Genomic DNA, 16,817 nt, shown 5'->3' with positions numbered 1-16,817 from the left:
ACCTGTTGCTCCGGTGCTAAGTTCTGAGCTAGCAACCCGCAGCAGACCAGACTATTCCCGAGGGCTATTAAATACCATTGACTAATTGCTGATTCTTGCGGGGTAGTGGCACTAGAGATCATTGACGGAGATATGAAGGTTAGCGTCATGGAGATCCTCCGTAGAGTCATAGATCTTCCGAAGTAAAACAAACCTCCGCCGCCAAGGACTTTCCGACGATCTTCACTTACAGCTTTCAAGCTCTATGATTGTACGGCGTAATGCCACTTTATAGACAGACCCGGATAGCGCATGTGTATTTTAACTTTGCCAAACTCATCCCTAAGATACTTGCCAAATTGACATAGTAGCAATCCTCAGAATGAGGCTTGTCTGTATCTGATTGCATTTAGTCGTTACTTCTCAGGAGCTGTTGCATTTCCCCTTGGGATGACGGTAACATGTGATTCAGGGTAAAGAGAACATGGGGGATTTCCCCGTCCTTTGCTGAACTCCTCCGATCGGAGTAACTACCCCACAATCGGAGCCCGCTTCTGTCCAGCTTAACACTTACAAAACTGAAGCTGCTGCTGCACTAACTGATAGGCACCACACGAGTTCCAGAAGATTACAGCGTACTCAGTTTCATTCAGCATGACGTGCTCAAAATGGGTACTCTACGGAGCACTGCTAACTGGTCTCGCTCTCTTTCAACTCATCAGGTTGACATTTCGAGCTGGCCTCCGACATATCCCTGGGCCATGGCTCGCTAGATACACGACCTTGTATCGGCTAAGTCTCGTTTATAAAGGCGATTCCCCTCGGCAGTATCAACTGTTACACGAAAAGTATGGCCCTATTGTGCGCACAGGACCGAATCATGTCTCGACCTCAGATCCCGCTATGATACCCGTTGTATACGGCATAGGAAAGAACTTTCAAAAGGTAGATGCTGCCTTTCTATCATTGAACAAACCGCTGATATAGATCGAGACCCCCTTTTACACAACAATGTCCTTGATGTACCAAGGACGGCGAATGGACAGCATGTTCACGGAACGGAACCCTAAAATACATAAGGCGTTAAAAGGCTCAGTGGCGCAGATATTCTCCATGACAAACATGCGAAATTTCGAGGTTTATGCCGATGAATGTAGCGCCATCTTCCTAGATGCGATGCGCGATCTCGAAGGGCAGAGGTTAGATTTGGCACATTGGCTACAGTGGTATGCCTTTGATGTTATCGGTAGCATCACATTTCAACGACGATTCGGTTTCTTAGAGAGAAGGCATGATGTTGACGAAATGATCAGCAAGATCAACCACGGCCTCGAATTAGTCAAGAACATTGGGCAGTCCGAATGGTTGGTTGCACTGTTCGACGGATTGTATGCCAATTCCTGGATCAGGGAAAACTACTGGCCTGACACAATGGATAAGTTCTTGAAAGTATGGTCATCCTTTTCTTCTCCGGGCTGTTTCTCCCGGTTTAGTGCTGACATCTGCGCTCTTAAGATTACCGAGAAAGAACTAGATAAATATGATCGCAGTCCAAAAGAATCTTCCAGGACAGACTTTCTATCTCAGCTACGAGAAAAGCAGGACAAGACTGGCAAAGTAACCCACAGAGATATGATAAATCATCTCTCGAACAATCTGTGCGTACTGATGCGATGCAATTGTTCTATTCCTGATGCTAATATTGATGCAGTCTCGCGGGAAGTGATACCACAGGCATATCCCTGCGTGCTGTAGTTTATTTCGTCATCAGAACTCCACGGGTCTACGACAAACTGCAAAGAGAAATTGATGAGGCTGATCAGGCCGACCAGCTCTCTGAGTATGTGACATATCAAGAGTCGTTGGAACTGCCATACTTGTAAACCAACCAGTTGAATTCCCATGGCCCCAGCGAATACTGATAAACTCAATAGTCAAGCTACATTGAAAGAGGCTATGCGGATGCATCCTGCCGTAGGGTTCCCTTTGGAGAGATATGTACCTGAAGAAGGTGCAGAAGTCTGTGGCTACAATCTTCCAGCCGGCACTAATATCAGCACTTCGGCGCCATTGATGCATATGAACAAAGACGTTTTTGGTAACGACGCGCAGATATTTCGACCTGAAAGATGGCTGGAGGCTTCCCCCGAGCAGCTGAGTCTCATGGATCGCACCTTTATTGCTGTACGTAATCTCACGTATTGATGAACAACAACTAACTTCAAGCCTTCCCTTGGCAGTTTGGACACGGTTCGAGAACTTGCATCGGTAAAAATATATCCCTCATGGAGATGGGCAAGTTAATCCCGCAGCTCTTTCGTCATTTCGATATTGAGTGGGCTTCAGAGCAGTCAGAGTGGCATCTACATGCCGCCTGGTTTTGGAAGCAGTCAGAATTGTTTGTGAGGCTTAAGAGACGTCAAGCAAAAGAATGCCGTGCGACAACTGAACGAGAGATTTATAAGTAATAAGTATTATAATTAAGTCTGTTTTGGTTTTGCCGACCCAAGAAGATCCTTTGCGTCATCTAAATAATGCATATTGATATGGCTAATGTCTGTTCTATCGCCTACGTTCATATCTAAGACGGATTTCTCCAAGCTGCAAACTGACATCTCCTTATAGGCTGTTATATCCTGCCAGCAGCCAGTAATCAAGGATAAAGGTCTCCTGAGTTTACACCGGCGTGACCATTAAACCAATTGGAGATACCTGACTATCATGAGCCCAGTCAGCAGCAGCAAACCTGAGCTGATAATAAGTTCCGCTCGACGCGTATAGAGGCGCAGAAGAATACATATCACTCCAAGAAGCATCTGTAGTTGTGCAAGTACGAGTTCCACCGTTGCTTGTGACACAGTTGTAAAGCTTCACAGCCACGCTGCACTTGAAGCTGCCACCAGTCGGTCGATCGCAGACCAAGGGCGCGTGGTAGAACTGTAAAGTCGTGGGACAGACTATGACTGAAACAAAGTCGAAGTTTCCCTGGTAGGATAAAGCGCACAAAGGGTTTCCATCAACCGATACATGACCGGTGCCCTCTTCGTATTTAAACAAACCAGTTGGCCAAGTCAAGAAAGCACCTATCCACACAGAGTACTCTGGCAGACCATTTCCATGTATAAGTAAGCCATCTGCTGGGCCACCTTGAGCAGACAACGTGAACAGAGTCGGAATAGGCAAGAGAGTGGCTGTTGTAGACACTTCTTCAACAATTGTGGTGGATGTTGGCGCTTCGGTGGTAGTCGTCGTTGTTGCCTCCAGTGTTGTATCGGTAGAGATCTGTGTTGAAGAAACTGCCGTGGAGTCAGTGGTAGACTCTGCAGTTGTGGTTGTTGAAGCGGGAGCTGATGTTGTGACCGAAGCATCGACCGAAGATGTCAATTCATCCGACGTCGAAAGAACAGATGTTGAAATAGATGAATCAGATACCGCTGTACTGGTGACCTCAGTTGATGTTGTTATAGAAATATCAGACGATGCGACCGAAGTCGTAGACCCAAGATCAGTTACAGAAGTGGATTCCGAGACCGCGATCGTCGTTGTTGCTGTCAACTCAGTCTGCTCGCTTGATACCGTCGTGTCCGATAATGGCGCTGAAGAGCTAAAGGTCGCGGAGAAAGTGGAGTCGGAAATCGCGAGAATGGTTGTTGTCGTTGAGTCTGACTGCTCGGCTGCTTTCGTGGCATCTGTCGACAATGCTGAGGATAGTCCCAGACTTTCTGTGGTGGTAGCAGTAGTTGCGGTAGCTGATTTGGGTTATTAGTAACTTGAGCAATTAGCGTTTTAAGTGAACCCACTGAAAGAGTTTGGCTTGCAAGGACCAGCGACTACAGACTCAAGTCCAAAGGCCAGGGACAAGAGAAGCGCCAGATGCATAACTGCCATTAAAGAGCGGAAGAATTAAATCGAAGTCAAATCCGAAAGTCAAAGAGGAAGAAGTGCTAGCAAAGGGAGGTTAGAACCCTTTATGCTTATTTTCTCCTTTATCTCAAGACGCCAATTTGGCGAGACCGCTTTAAAACCAATAGTCTCCCGTAGTTTCTTATAACTGAAGATTTAGCGCAAAAAACTTCAGCGCTATTGAACACCACTCAGGCACTAATTTTAAAAGAACCAAACGGTACTAAGTAGCTCGAGATTTCTCTATATTAAACAGCCCGCCTCCTCAATTATGTCGCGTAGAACATTTTTGTTCTTGTCGCGATATCATTAGACCGTGGACAATGAATTCCATAAGACAACTAACAGAGATCGGAGGAGATAGCGAATTACCGCCCGCAATCTTACCGGGATGGCCTACGTGGATCAAAGGACAAACTAATCAAGCTGCTGTAGCCCAACAGACTCTTGCCCGGTTCTAACTGGACGAGAGTTCTTTTCCCGCCAAGCTCTCTCAACGAAGATAGTATTAGTGTAGCAAATCTGCAATAAATCTTGGCTGCTTTTCTACCCGGTGCTGCATACTCCGCGGCTTACCTGGTGCATCAGGGCGAGCATTCCACGGTCTAGGGCCTTTCAGGGGTCGATAATTGACACCAAGCGCTTCCAGCCTTGGGAGATGCTGTTCCAGTCGGACTTGGAAGTCACCAATATCCGAATGGTTGTCTGCCTTGCCCCAGGCAACCTCTGCAAATGCACACAAACGGGGGAAAACCATATAGATAACACGAGACGCACTCTCCATGTGCTCAGTCCAGACATTGACCTGAGTTCCCATCACTTTCTCCTTCTCATCCTGTGTCAATCCCTCTGGTACAGGATCGAAGTTGTAGATGTCTTCGAGTGACAGCACAACTCCCACTGGCGTTGGCTCGTTTTTATCCTCTGACTGCCGATAGTCCAAATAACATTTGATGTCTGGGCACGCAATAACTTCGAACCCACTTTTGGCTGCAATCTCTGTCGGTTCAATCCCTCGCCAGGCTGCGATGAGCACATCTTTGGGAACTTTGTCTCCACATCCCATCAGTTCATCCCAACCGTACGGACGACGACCATGGACGTGCAAATGCGCCGCCATCTGTCCAATAAACCACTCATGTAAACCCGCTTCGTCTGCCAATCCCAATTGCTTCATCTTGCTTTGGGAATCCGGATTGGCCTTCCACTCATCGTGAGGACACTCGTCACCGCCAATGCCAATGAATTCGCCAGGAAATATGTCGCAAACTGTATCCAGTACATCTTTGCAGAATTCCAAAGCCTTATCTGACATGTTAAGCACATGTTTGGAAATACCCCATTCCTCCATCACAACAACCTGCGCGCCATTTCCAAGTTCAGGATAGGCTGCAACAGCTGCTTGCATATGCCCCGGCATATCAATCTCGGGCACGACCCTTATATGTCTCTCGGTGGCAAAAGCGACAAGTTCCTCAAGATCCTCCCTGGAGTAGTACCCACCATGTGGGCGTGAATCTAGCTTGCCATGTGGCGGAGCGCCTTGCATGGTTCTCTTTCTCCAACATGCTACAGTGGTTAACTCGGGCCATTTGGCAACAGGCAATCTCCATCCTTGATCATCAGTGAGATGCAGATGTAGCACGTTGAGTTTATGAAACGCCAAAAGATCGATAAAACGCAGTAGATCAGGCAAAGGCATGAAGTGGCGAGCGACATCGAGCATGACCCCTCGCCAAGCAAAGCGCGGGGTATCATGAATAGTTTGCGTCGAAAGTGCCCACAAACCTTCCCCGGCGCTCTTTGTATGCCGAAGAGACGAGGGAGGTAAAAGCTGTTTGAATGTCTGTAGACCATAGAATATCCCGCTAGGCGAGCCCCCGCGTATGGAAACAGCTCCATCTTGTTGATAGCCAACATCAAGGATATACTCTTCGTCAGAGAGCGATGAGTCGATTGAGTTTGTTGTTTGAAGGCCTGCGACCTCAGTTGTGGCATTGCCATTAGTTACCGACTTGGGAAAGGGAATCATCCTCCTGTTTTGGCTTTAGGAAAGTAATGGTATAGAGGGAAAACAGGTGGGCGATACTCAAGAATGCTATTTCTCCATGATATATGCAAATAGCTAAAGCTTTTAGAGACTGCGTTGCTAAAATCTTACAAGAGATTCAACCCCACTTTGAAATCCCCTGATAACCAATTGCGCTGTAATGGAATCTGACAGTCAGCCTATTATCTGCTCTGGAACCAATCAACATTGTGTAGTAGCCGCCTGGTAATGTCATGAGTCACAGGGGTCAGCAGCGATTGTGAAGGATGGCTTATTTATAGCTTACTAGAACACATACATTACCAGTAACATTTGAACGACTGCGCTAGTCGACAGCAGCATCATTTGTGGATTCATTCTGTCTAGGTAGCCAGCAGATACGTATAGCGACATTAACTAAACCCTCAGTTATACGACTTTCGCTTCTATTCCCATCGAGATGCAGGCAAAGGGCAGTAAATGGATGTTCCTGCTGGGCTCATCATCGCGAAACTCTCCGCATATAAATTCTTCACCCACTCTCCAAGTAGCGATAGCCATGAAGACTTACCAAAGGACAAGACTTTGGATAAACCCTTGTTGCTTATGGTTCTGCACTGAATCAAGATTTAAATTCAAGAGTAATGCTATTCAATACCCTTCATCTCATCTCCGTAATCCTGTTTAGCTTCTGCGGATGTTAAAACGCCGCTCCGTGAGTTCAGAGCTTTGGGATAGGAACCACAGCATCAGCAATCCCATTATACTTCTTGTCTCCAAAGTTGCCACCGTTCCCGAGTAGCAGTCGCTTAGTTCCCCTGATAGTAATCTCTCTGACACTCCGAGAGTAGGCAGACCAGTGGTTGATGTCGACCTTCTTCCACTTTCCTTCAGCTGGATTATCACCTTGAATCAGAAGGTTCTCGGAAGAAGTGGTGCTGATGATAATGATACCAGAGCCGTCGTTGGTGTAAGGGTTACGAACCCAAGTCACGTATGGTCCACTGGTGAACAAACTACCGTCGGTGGCTTGGAGCCTGGTACCAGGAATAGGCCCAAATGTAAGAGGGCTATCGGAGATTTTGTAATAGATTCTGCAGGAATCCACGCCGCAGCGTTCCCAAGTCATGATCCACTTATCAGTACTCTCGATGTGAGCCACAGTGGTCATACCAGGGCGAGCGTCATAGTTACTCTCAGCCTCATCGTCGACAATGTCTGACCAGTTCTTGAGGTCGGTGGTGGTGGTGTGAACGAGCTTCTGCGCATGGTTCGGGTCACGCTGGTCAGAGTAATAGCAGACCAGTTTTCCGCCATACATCAAAAAGAAGGGCTCCCATAGCGCTTTATTGCCATTTTGAATTGTGTTTGGTCCATCGCCGTACGCAATATGAGACACAAATTCCCAAGTCTTTGCGCTGTCTTTGCTGGCGTAAACATCAATGTAAACACCGCCTTCCAGGCTTTCAGGGGTCGAAACACCAGCGGCGAGTATAGTGCCTTTGGCATAACCACCGAAATCGGTGGGGAGTGTGTACAGGAATGGCTGGAAGCGCATGCCCCAACCGTTCTGTGTGTCTTTAACGGCACTGAAGTTGGACCAAGTTGCGCCTCCATCGACCGACTTGTAGATCGGGTCTATCAAAGTGTTAGCCTCTGCAACATCTAAACATACATATTTCAAAAGACATACGATTAACAGGGTATTCTTTGGACTCAGCTGGGTAATTTTCCCAGGTCATAAGCAGGGACTCGTCAGGCAGTTGGAGTGACCGAGCATAGAGTGTACCCCAGAGCTGAGCATCAGCCGCAGGTTTGAAGAATTCGTTCTTGGTGAAGTTGGAGAAAGGAGTAGGGGCACGTTTCTCAACTGCAGCACCATAAGTGGTGGCCAAGCAGGCAAAGCCAAGAAGAAGAGATCTCATCATGTTTGATAAAAGTAAATGGAGGAGAGCTTTGTTATTGTTTGGTATCTGGGGTAAAGAATTAGTTCATGAGATAAAAGGTAAAGAACGATAGAAGTCTTATATACTCAAGATTGAGCACAATGAATACTTCTCAACTAAATACAGCTTCGGGCACCAATACCATATCCAACAAAGTATCCGAAAAGACGATCAAAGATGGCCCAAACGCACCAATGGCGCAACTGCCAGTGGCTTTCTGAATTTAGGCAAATAATGTATTGAGGATATTAGAGAGCAGGATGGGGTAATTCGTACGGAGTAGCGTCATTCATGCAAGGTGGTAGTCTGGGGTAACTGGTGTCTGTGCGTTTGTCCTTGCTCATCATCAGCTGATGGACTTCGGTGTTTGACCCGACACTCCGCACATTGGACTTCGCCCAGATTGGCATCGGACATGGCCCGATACTCCGCGACCAAAAGATGGCATGATCAGTGATTCTCGTATTATTCTACTATAGAGTGGTTTCGCACAACAGGCTGTTATATTTCTTTCTCACTTCAAGAAACCGAGGACATCTTTTCAACCATTTCGCACACGTACCGCATACATCCTACCTTAGATCATTTTTTGCAAATCAATCACTATGAAGAGCGTGATCCTAACGATTCAGGCGCATCAACACCAGGCTCATGATCATGAGATCTCCCAGCCTCTGACCTTCGACAAAGCCGTCAAGGAAGTCGAACAAGGCCAAGATTCTTCAGCTGTTGCTATACGCCTACTGGCAGAAATGTCATCCGCCGAGCGTTTGCATCTCTTGTATGGAGACGTGCCTTTTTGGGAAGGTTTGCGGGAAATACTCTGCGATCGTTATAACCGCAGACCATTTGTCATGGGCGCGATCCCTCGTCTCAACATTCCGGGAGTCAAGTTTACCGATGGGCCCAGGGGAATTGTTATGGGCTCGTCGACAGCCTTTCCCATTGCCATGGCACGCGGTGCAACCTGGGATATCGATCTTGAACGGCGTGTCGGTAATGCAATTGGACTTGAAGGTAAAGCCCAAGGCGCCAATCTCTTCGCCGGAGTATGCATCAATCTCCCGCGTCATCCAGCGTGGGGTCGCATCCAGGAGACCTACGGAGAAGACCCGATCTTGTTGGGTGAATTTGGCACTGCACTGACCCAAGGCGTCCAAAATCATATCATGGCATGCGTCAAGCATTTTGCTCTGAACTCGATAGAGAACGCTCGATTTCGAGTTGATGTGCAAGTGGACGAAGACGTACTTCATGAAGTATACCTTGCTCACTTCAAGAGAGTTATCGAAGCCGGCGTAGCATCGGTCATGTCTTCATACAACTCGGTTAATGGAGAGTGGGCTGGGCAAAGCAGGCTATTACTTACAGAAATCCTGCGCGACCAGTGGAATTTCGCCGGATTCGTCATGTCAGATTTCATTTTCGGTCTACGAGACGCTGCGATTTCTCTTAAGAACGGCTTGGATATTGAAGCTCCTTTTGCGCAACAACGGGCAATGCATCTGAATGATGCACTGAAGAGTGGTGGAATATCCTCGGTGGATGTCGGCAAAGCGGCCATGAACATTCTGCGCACGAAGCTCGAATTTGGCTCTCTTCTTGTCCAGGAAGCGCCTGATGCGTCGGTTGTCTTCTGTGAAGAACATCGACAGCTCGCCAGAGAGGTTGCAGGACGATCAATGGTGCTTCTTAAGAATGATCATATCCATGGCAATCCGATCCTGCCACTCAAGACAGAAACTCTATCTCGCTTAGCTGTCGTTGGCCGTCTGGCAAACAAGCCCAACACCGGGGACAAGGGATCCTCACAGGTTTTTTCACCGACCATCGTCACCCCCTACCAAGGGTTGAAGAGCGAGATTCTAAGCGCAGAAGTCATTCTTGAAGATAGTGACAATCCAGAAGCCGCTCGAGAGGCCGCCAAGCAAGCAGATGTTGCTGTTGTCATCGTAGGCTACGACGCCGGCGATGAGGGCGAATATGTAGTGCCTTCTCTCCAGAACGACCCTTGTTTATCTGAACTATTTCCTCCAACGAGTAATCCTGGTGAGGAAGAGATGTTGTCGATTGTACAGGGAAATCCAGCCCAAGGAAAACAAGAATCGGCTTTGGAAGTTGGTGCTGGTGGCGACCGACGGTCTCTGCGGTTAAGACCTCGAGACGTTCAAGTCATCAATGCCGTGGCGTCTGTCAACTCACATACGATCGTCATGCTTGTTTGCGCCGGTGCTGTCATAATGGAGGAATGGAAAGGCAAAGCACCTGCTATCTTGGTCAGTTGGTACGCTGGGGCAGAGGGTGGCCATGCACTCGCAGACGTCTTGCTTGGACGTGTTGATACTGGAGGTAGATTACCATTTTCTATCCCTAAGGATGAAAGCCACCTCCCAGAGCTTGACATCGAAGCATCAAGTATTAAATACGATCGTTGGTACGGCCAAGCTTTGCTCGATAAGCTTGGAGTTGACGCGGCGTTTCCGCTCGGCTATGGGCTGTCCTATACCCAGTTTCGGTTCAGGAACCTCGAATGCGTGTATTTGACAGAACAGAGGATTATCAATGTTGCTTTGGACGTGGAAAACATAGGTCTGAGATCCGGCCATGACGTTGCCCAAGTGTATGGGTATCCCAAGATGGCAGAGTTTCCGCATCGGGTCTTGCTTGGTTTCGGGAGTGTTTACTTGCAATCGAGGGAGTCGAGACGAATCTGTATTGAAGCATCCCTTCGGCCAATTGAACGATGGGTCAATGGAAAATTCTGCTTGTTGGTTAGTTCCGTTGAGATTGAGGTTGCTGGACACGCTGGGGACAAGGAAGCAATTCGCAAGGTTTGTAACCTATGTTGAAGCGCACAATTTGTATAATGAGTAAATAAATTGATTTAAAAATCGACTTCGACGTATTACGTGCGGCAAATAATAGTAGGGTTATTACACAACTTGGACAAGCCATTTCATTGTTTGTAATACCGAAAGCATTCCGTCCGCCTCAAGGCTCCAGTATTCGATCATTTTCAAGGTATCCATGACTACATCCTTCCAACATAAAGGCAAAAAGGTAGATCCAGGGTGCAAGCGTGCAAACCCAAGCAGTATGCATGCGCTTCTTGCTGAGCTTCGCAACATGAGCCAAGTCCCGTGGTGACGATGGTAGTAACCCGGTGCGTTAACTAGCAGCCTTTGGTGGTGATAAGCCAGTGCAGCAGAAGTATCATGCTCGTCCAACTCCTGGTCTCCTGGTTCATTAAGAGCAACATGCATAAACGGCCAGGAAACAAGCTCGCGGATATATGTGATGCGCCCGCGCAGTACAAATCGGATCACATCGTCCTCGGCACCTCCATGAGGAGACGGTTCACCTTCGATACTGACGAGCGGTGGTAGGGAGGCTTGCCACGCCCCAAGTTGATGTGATGTATCTTTTCCAATCTCTCTCAAAGCGCTTGAAAGCGACCGCCGTCTTCCATGCTGGAGCTGGCCCATTAATCTTCGAGCATTTACCTCAATTCTCCAGAGAGCTATCTCGGACAGGTAAAAGTACCATGCTCGCTCAACATCACCTTCGCAGCCATCAGGAGGCTTGGGAAATAGCTCGGGGGGGTCATCAGCTACTCCAGCAGGGCTAGACATGCCCAGTTCGAACCTGAGCTCCTGTTCAGACTTCCAGCACGACCATAAGACACTCTGTTCTGAAGTCTCCTGGGGACTTGTCTGGCCCGAAGCATGGCCGATTTGTCGGACGTAAGGAAGCGTCTGGCAAATCGCCAAACCGTGTACAAATGTTGTCCACGCCTCGACAGGTCGTATCAGTGACATGAGAAGAACGCCTGATAGAAAGGCGCACTGGGCATGTATCAGTCCCGCGGGACCTAAGCCGCCACTAAGTCTTCTTTGCGCTGCGTCGAGGAGAGAAATCGCCATTTGTCGGTCTGGGTGTGATAGGGCGAGAGACTCTCCGAGCGGGCGGGCAATGGCTCCGTTGGCGCAAACCAGAAGCGCCAGACCGGATTCGACGCTCCAGTCGAGTCCCTGTGCGCACAACCTGGAGACGAGCCTTCGTGTTTTTTCCTCGTCCAAGATTGGGTTTTTGACGTGAATATGGGCGAAGAAGCTGCTGAGCCATCTCTCGCATGATGCCCGGTCGGTGATCTCATCCACCCATGGTCTCTGCGCATTGCTGCATTCAGACTGTGACTCAGGGGATTGGCGTGTATGGAATGCAAGGGTTGGTAATTGGACGTCTTTGAAGACTCTCCATTGGAGGACTTTGTCGATCGTAGTAGGGAAGAGAGTTTTGTGAATAACACTTGGTTCGGGCGATAAGTCGTCGCTGGTCTCAGGAATACTGTCATCATACTGGGTCCCAAGGAAAGCTGGCTGGGGCCTCGACTGGTTGTCTATCTTACGCTCAAGTCGGTCGAGCCGGTCTATGATGGCAAGGCTCGCTTGATCGAATGTCACATTGGTGTCTGGTTCGAAAACACACTCCACACCGGCCTTTACGCAGAATGAACAGGCCGGCCGTTGCTGGTCGCATTTTGTTCTCCGCGCGCGACATACCTGGCATGCTTTGATGGCTCGTTTCCTGGCGTACGTGGAGCCAGGGCGGCTGATGGAAGCACGATGACTGTCTATGCGACGGCGAGATGGAGATGCCATAGGAGTAAAAGATAAAAAAGGGCAGCGGAATGTCGGGTGAAAATGCTAAAAGAGACACGACTGATATCGAGTAATGGCTTCTCTTTATTTAGCAGAAAAAACACATCGAGAAACTAGCGGAGTATCGGGTCTAAATCCGACATGTAAAAGTCATGGTGCCATACCACTTTTCGCCTAGCTACGCCCTTCTTCCCCGCATGGGGAATGAGTCTAAGACTTTCCTAGCAACCCCGCGGATTAGACCAACCTTTCCCCAGACTTGGCTTGGAAATGGCCTGGGTTGCAAGTAGATAGCAACACATCATGGCGTCAAAGTCGCCAGACACCGGCTGGATGGAAAATGATATAAGACGCAAGGAGCACATCGCTCTTCCTTTTTTTTCCCCTCTCAATCATTCTCAACACCATCGCCAACCACTCCACTGATTGGAATTTGACAATACAACATCGATCTCGCCATGGCCACCACCAATCACCATGTACTCGACCAGAAAAGCACCTTAAGCGACAAGGACGCGACCGTTGAGCACATGGCAGTCTCTGACAAACATATCCTTGATCAGATCCAGGTGGCCAATGCCAATGAACACAATCTGACCTTCAAAGATATCGCTCGAAAGCACCCCAAGATCATCTGGTGGTCCTTCTTCTGGTGCATGTGTGCCGTGGGTTGTGAGTTTTTACTCATCTGATGATACACTGGAAGAGGCTGACTTGTCTTACTAGGGGGTTTTGATACCCAGGTCAACGGTGCCATGGTAGGTGTTCCAGCCTTTCGCAAGTACTATGGGTAAGTCAACATTTCACCTTTCCAAAAATGTCATTTCTAATCCATGATAAAGTCACGAACTCGATGGTAACTGGGTGATCCCCGCGGACTGGTTGACCGCCTTCAACATTGTCTCTTCTGTTGGTCAATTCTTTGGAGGTTTTGCTTGCAGCGCCATCTCTGATAGAATGGGTCGCAAGAAGAGTCTTACTTTAGGCGTCCTTGTTGTCACTGGAGGCATCATGGGGGAGTCCTTTTCTTCCACCCGAGCTGCTTTTGTAGTCAGCAAGCTTATCCTTGGCGTTGGAGTCGGCTTTTACTTGACGCTGGGCCCTATCACCTGCTCTGAGATCGCCCCAACTGTCTTGCGTGGTCTCTCTACCGCTGGTGTCAACCTTGCTATTGCCGTCGGTCAGCTGATTTCGAACTCGGTGACTTCGGGTTTTGGTAACAGAGACGATGTTTGGGCTTTCCGAGGGCCATTCCTGGCGCAGCTGATCTTCTCTGTCTTCCTCTTTATCGGCAGCTTTCTCTCTCCAGAGTCACCGTGGTACCTTGTACGAGCTGGAAAGACAGAAGAGGCCAGGCTTGTTCTCCAAGATCTGTATGGATCTGAATTCGAGGCACTGGAAAAGCTTCAAGCCATTCAGCAAACGGTCGAAGAGGAGGCCACCATGGCTAGTCCTTCCTATATCTCGGCATTCAAGGGCACCGACAGAGTTCGTACACTTATTTCCGTCGGTGTCTTTGCTTGCCAACATGCCGTCGGTATCATTTTCGTCCTCAGCTTCTCCACCTACTTTTTCCAATTAGCTGGACTCGATACGCAAAAGTCTCTGAACCTCGGCGTTGGTGTTACCGCCTGTGGTGTAGCTGGCAATATCTGCTCGTGGTTTATTGTGAACCGCTTTGGCCGCCGCCCTATCTTTATCACGGGAATGTTTGCCTGCACAACCATTCTTCTTCTCATCGGGATTCTCGATGTAGTACCAACAGGCGCCGCCAAGTGGGCTATGTCTTCTCTAACTGTTGTCTTTTCTTTTGTGTATTTCCTCACAATTGGTGCGGTGGCATTTGTTCTACTGGGAGAGGTTTCTTCCCTATCCCAGAGGGCGCGAACAACCGCTTTGGCCACTGCAACTCAGGCTATCTTTGGTATCATCATGTTTTTTGCCGTTCCATATATGGTCAATCCTGACGCTGGTGTAAGTTCTGCCTTGTCCTTACACGATTGAAATCTAATTATTTTAGAATCTTGGCGGCAAAGTCGGCTTCATCTTTGGTGGACTCTCGGCGTTTGCTTCTGTTATCTGTGTGTTCTATATCCCCGAGCTCAAAGGACGAACTTATCAGGAGATCGATACAATGTTTTATCGCCGAGTTCCACTGCGCAAAATGGGATCTTATACTATATGATTATAAAGTAAGACCTGATTTATCTTATACCCTTAATTGTATAGTTAAAGCAATAGTTATAATATTTAAAGAGCTGCTTTAAGATAGCTACTAAGTCTTTTATTAACTCAGATGCTGAAAAGTCTAGATATAGCAACTAAGAACTCGTGACTCACCATTTTTGAGAGTCTTGGTGAGCTAAAAGTTCATCTGCCTTGCGTTTATCTTTCTGAGAGCGGACTGTATTCATCGCATAAGCTATAGATTTCGCGCACTAGCAAGAGCGTAAATGCATATTAAAAATGGCCCTCTACTGACAGACGATAGTATATTAATGGTGCGGTTAACAGATCAAGATGGTAAACTTGGCTATTATGGGAATCAACTCCATTTGTAATTTAGTACTTGTCGATCTGGCTCGTAACCTCAACCCTAGTCCCCATGGGAACCCCGCGTGAGCAATTGCGGGGGATCAGTCATTTGGCACTCCAATGAAATAATTTTATCTTCTAAAATGACGATCCGAGGTCGCCAGAAGAAGACCAATCCCTGCACTAAAGCGTTGTTTAACTGCACCGAAACCCCGAAAAGTTTAATGATCTTCGCGTTTAATAGAAAGCTTAAAAACGGGAGATGTTGACACTAGCCATTGCCTGGGGTATACATACTCAAGCGCCTCCTGATAGACTACTCAGCAGCACCATCATCTTCACTTAAACTTAACAATGAATTTCCTCATCAATTTTGGAGTCCTCCTGGGCACTCTTTATGCTGCTAGGGTTGAAGCCTTCCATAATCCCATCCGTAAACCTGGTCCAGATCCTTCAGTCGTCTTTGCAAACGGCTTCTATCATTTGTAAGTCATACCCTCAGACCTCAAGGGCAATGGCATGATTTAGAATCATTTAAGCCACGAACCATGAGCTTGAGATTGACGTGGATTCCAGAACATACACTTCCTATGATCACATAGAGATTACGCGATCTATGACACTGGGAGGTCTGTTGAATGGAGAAACGAAGACGATATGGACCGACAAGAACACCACTCGCAATGCCAATATGTGGGCTCCAGAAATCCACCGCATTGATAACGTGTGGCATATGTTCTACTCAAGCTGCGACTCATCTCTTCCCTGTTGCGATAGCTGCCACACTCGCGTTCTTAGAGGATGCAATAAGGCAACCCCATTCGACTGCACCTACACGCACTTGGCAGATTTAGTCCCTCCCACTGGCTCACAAGGTGGTCCCAAGTCGGATTTTGCCTTCAGCATTGACGGGACATATCTTGAGATCCCAGGAAAGGGAAGGTATCATGTGTTGAGCATTATTAACAAGGACGAGCTACAGTCTATCGCTATTACAAAACTCGATACAACGAAATGGACCGTTGATGGTTGGCATGTTATTTCTGTTCCTGAGCAGCCCTGGGAGAAAAACACAACCAACTCGAATCCGAACAGTATTACCGCTGTCAACGAGGCGCCTCATGTGAGTTTGAGCTGATCGTCGCAAAGCTTGTCGAATATTAACGTGTCAGCCTCTCTATCACAATGGACAAATCTGGCTCTCTTACTCAGCTTCATACTGCGGAACGCCCAACTATTCGCTCGGGTTACTGCACTACAACGGTGGCGATCCATTACAGGCTTCATCATGGGATAAGAAAGGTCCTGTATTCTCGCAAGCCAATGGCAACTATGGAACCGGTCATAACTGTTTCTTTACGTCTCCGGATGGACACGAAACCTGGGTCAGTAGTGCCTCTCGAAGAAGTTTCTCGTATATACTAATCTTGTCCAAGAATGCTTTTCATGCCACGAGCAACCCCAAGGGATCCTGCGGTACCGACAGATTCACTCTCGCACAGAAAGTAACATTCACATCGAATAACTCGCCGCAGTTTGGCATCCCGCAGCCGTTGTCTGCTGTCTTGCAACCGCCGAGTGGAGAGTAAAAGTATCGCTTGCGTCTTGGGATGGATTTAAGAATACTGTAATTAAGGACTTTGGAGACTAAGGCACTGTTCCTTAGAAACCGCTTAGTCTAGTACATGTATCTTAGAGCTGGAAGAAAGAAAGAAATCCGGAGCCCATGATCTTGTTGGCATGCCATTTCAAAGTCCTTTTGTG

At 47.9% G+C, this 16,817-nt stretch overlaps 8 protein-coding genes; 5 read left to right on the top strand and 3 right to left on the bottom strand.

Annotated features, from left to right (window-relative positions):
* Window positions 1-633: 633 nt before the first annotated feature.
* On the top strand, window positions 634-2,184 carry FFUJ_05370 (related to pisatin demethylase cytochrome P450; the record flags this gene model as incomplete). XM_023578574.1 has 5 exons in its annotated part: window positions 634-924; window positions 973-1,428; window positions 1,495-1,637; window positions 1,691-1,858; window positions 1,914-2,184. 5 exons carry the CDS (start codon window positions 634-636, stop codon window positions 2,182-2,184), a joined length of 1,329 nt encoding a protein of 442 aa, XP_023431562.1.
* Window positions 2,185-3,006: 822 nt separating this feature from the next.
* On the top strand, window positions 3,007-3,745 carry FFUJ_05369 (uncharacterized protein; the record flags this gene model as incomplete). XM_023578572.1 has 2 exons in its annotated part: window positions 3,007-3,104; window positions 3,148-3,745. The coding sequence occupies 2 exons, from the start codon at window positions 3,007-3,009 to the stop codon at window positions 3,743-3,745; spliced, it is 696 nt and encodes a 231-aa protein (XP_023431561.1).
* Window positions 3,746-4,147: 402 nt separating this feature from the next.
* Window positions 4,148-6,325, bottom strand: FFUJ_05368 (related to beta-hexosaminidase precursor; the record flags this gene model as incomplete). XM_023578571.1 has 3 exons in its annotated part: window positions 4,148-4,278; window positions 4,459-5,918; window positions 6,231-6,325. The coding sequence occupies 3 exons, from the start codon at window positions 6,323-6,325 to the stop codon at window positions 4,148-4,150; spliced, it is 1,686 nt and encodes a 561-aa protein (XP_023431560.1).
* A 307-nt stretch (window positions 6,326-6,632) lies between these two features.
* FFUJ_05367 (related to BNR/Asp-box repeat domain protein) lies at window positions 6,633-7,839 on the bottom strand (the record flags this gene model as incomplete). XM_023578570.1 has 2 exons in its annotated part: window positions 6,633-7,549; window positions 7,605-7,839. 2 exons carry the CDS (start codon window positions 7,837-7,839, stop codon window positions 6,633-6,635), a joined length of 1,152 nt encoding a protein of 383 aa, XP_023431559.1.
* A 623-nt stretch (window positions 7,840-8,462) lies between these two features.
* Window positions 8,463-10,706, top strand: FFUJ_05366 (related to beta-glucosidase; the record flags this gene model as incomplete). Its single annotated transcript, XM_023578569.1, has 1 exon — window positions 8,463-10,706. The coding sequence occupies one exon, from the start codon at window positions 8,463-8,465 to the stop codon at window positions 10,704-10,706; it is 2,244 nt and encodes a 747-aa protein (XP_023431558.1).
* An 84-nt stretch (window positions 10,707-10,790) lies between these two features.
* On the bottom strand, window positions 10,791-12,518 carry FFUJ_05365 (uncharacterized protein; the record flags this gene model as incomplete). Its single annotated transcript, XM_023578568.1, has 1 exon — window positions 10,791-12,518. The coding sequence occupies one exon, from the start codon at window positions 12,516-12,518 to the stop codon at window positions 10,791-10,793; it is 1,728 nt and encodes a 575-aa protein (XP_023431557.1).
* A 458-nt stretch (window positions 12,519-12,976) lies between these two features.
* Window positions 12,977-14,703, top strand: FFUJ_05364 (related to maltose permease; the record flags this gene model as incomplete). XM_023578567.1 has 4 exons in its annotated part: window positions 12,977-13,190; window positions 13,245-13,308; window positions 13,361-14,492; window positions 14,539-14,703. The coding sequence occupies 4 exons, from the start codon at window positions 12,977-12,979 to the stop codon at window positions 14,701-14,703; spliced, it is 1,575 nt and encodes a 524-aa protein (XP_023431556.1).
* Window positions 14,704-15,407: 704 nt separating this feature from the next.
* On the top strand, window positions 15,408-16,642 carry FFUJ_05363 (related to alpha-L-arabinofuranosidase II precursor; the record flags this gene model as incomplete). XM_023578566.1 has 4 exons in its annotated part: window positions 15,408-15,538; window positions 15,630-16,176; window positions 16,226-16,438; window positions 16,490-16,642. The coding sequence occupies 4 exons, from the start codon at window positions 15,408-15,410 to the stop codon at window positions 16,640-16,642; spliced, it is 1,044 nt and encodes a 347-aa protein (XP_023431555.1).
* Window positions 16,643-16,817: the final 175 nt, after the last annotated feature.

Source organism: Fusarium fujikuroi, chromosome FFUJ_chr06, assembly GCF_900079805.1.
Source record: "Fusarium fujikuroi IMI 58289 draft genome, chromosome FFUJ_chr06".
Lineage (NCBI taxonomy): Eukaryota > Fungi > Ascomycota > Sordariomycetes > Hypocreales > Nectriaceae > Fusarium > Fusarium fujikuroi.
Note: the sequence above shows the minus strand (reverse complement) of the source record. Positions and strands in the feature narration are given on the sequence as shown.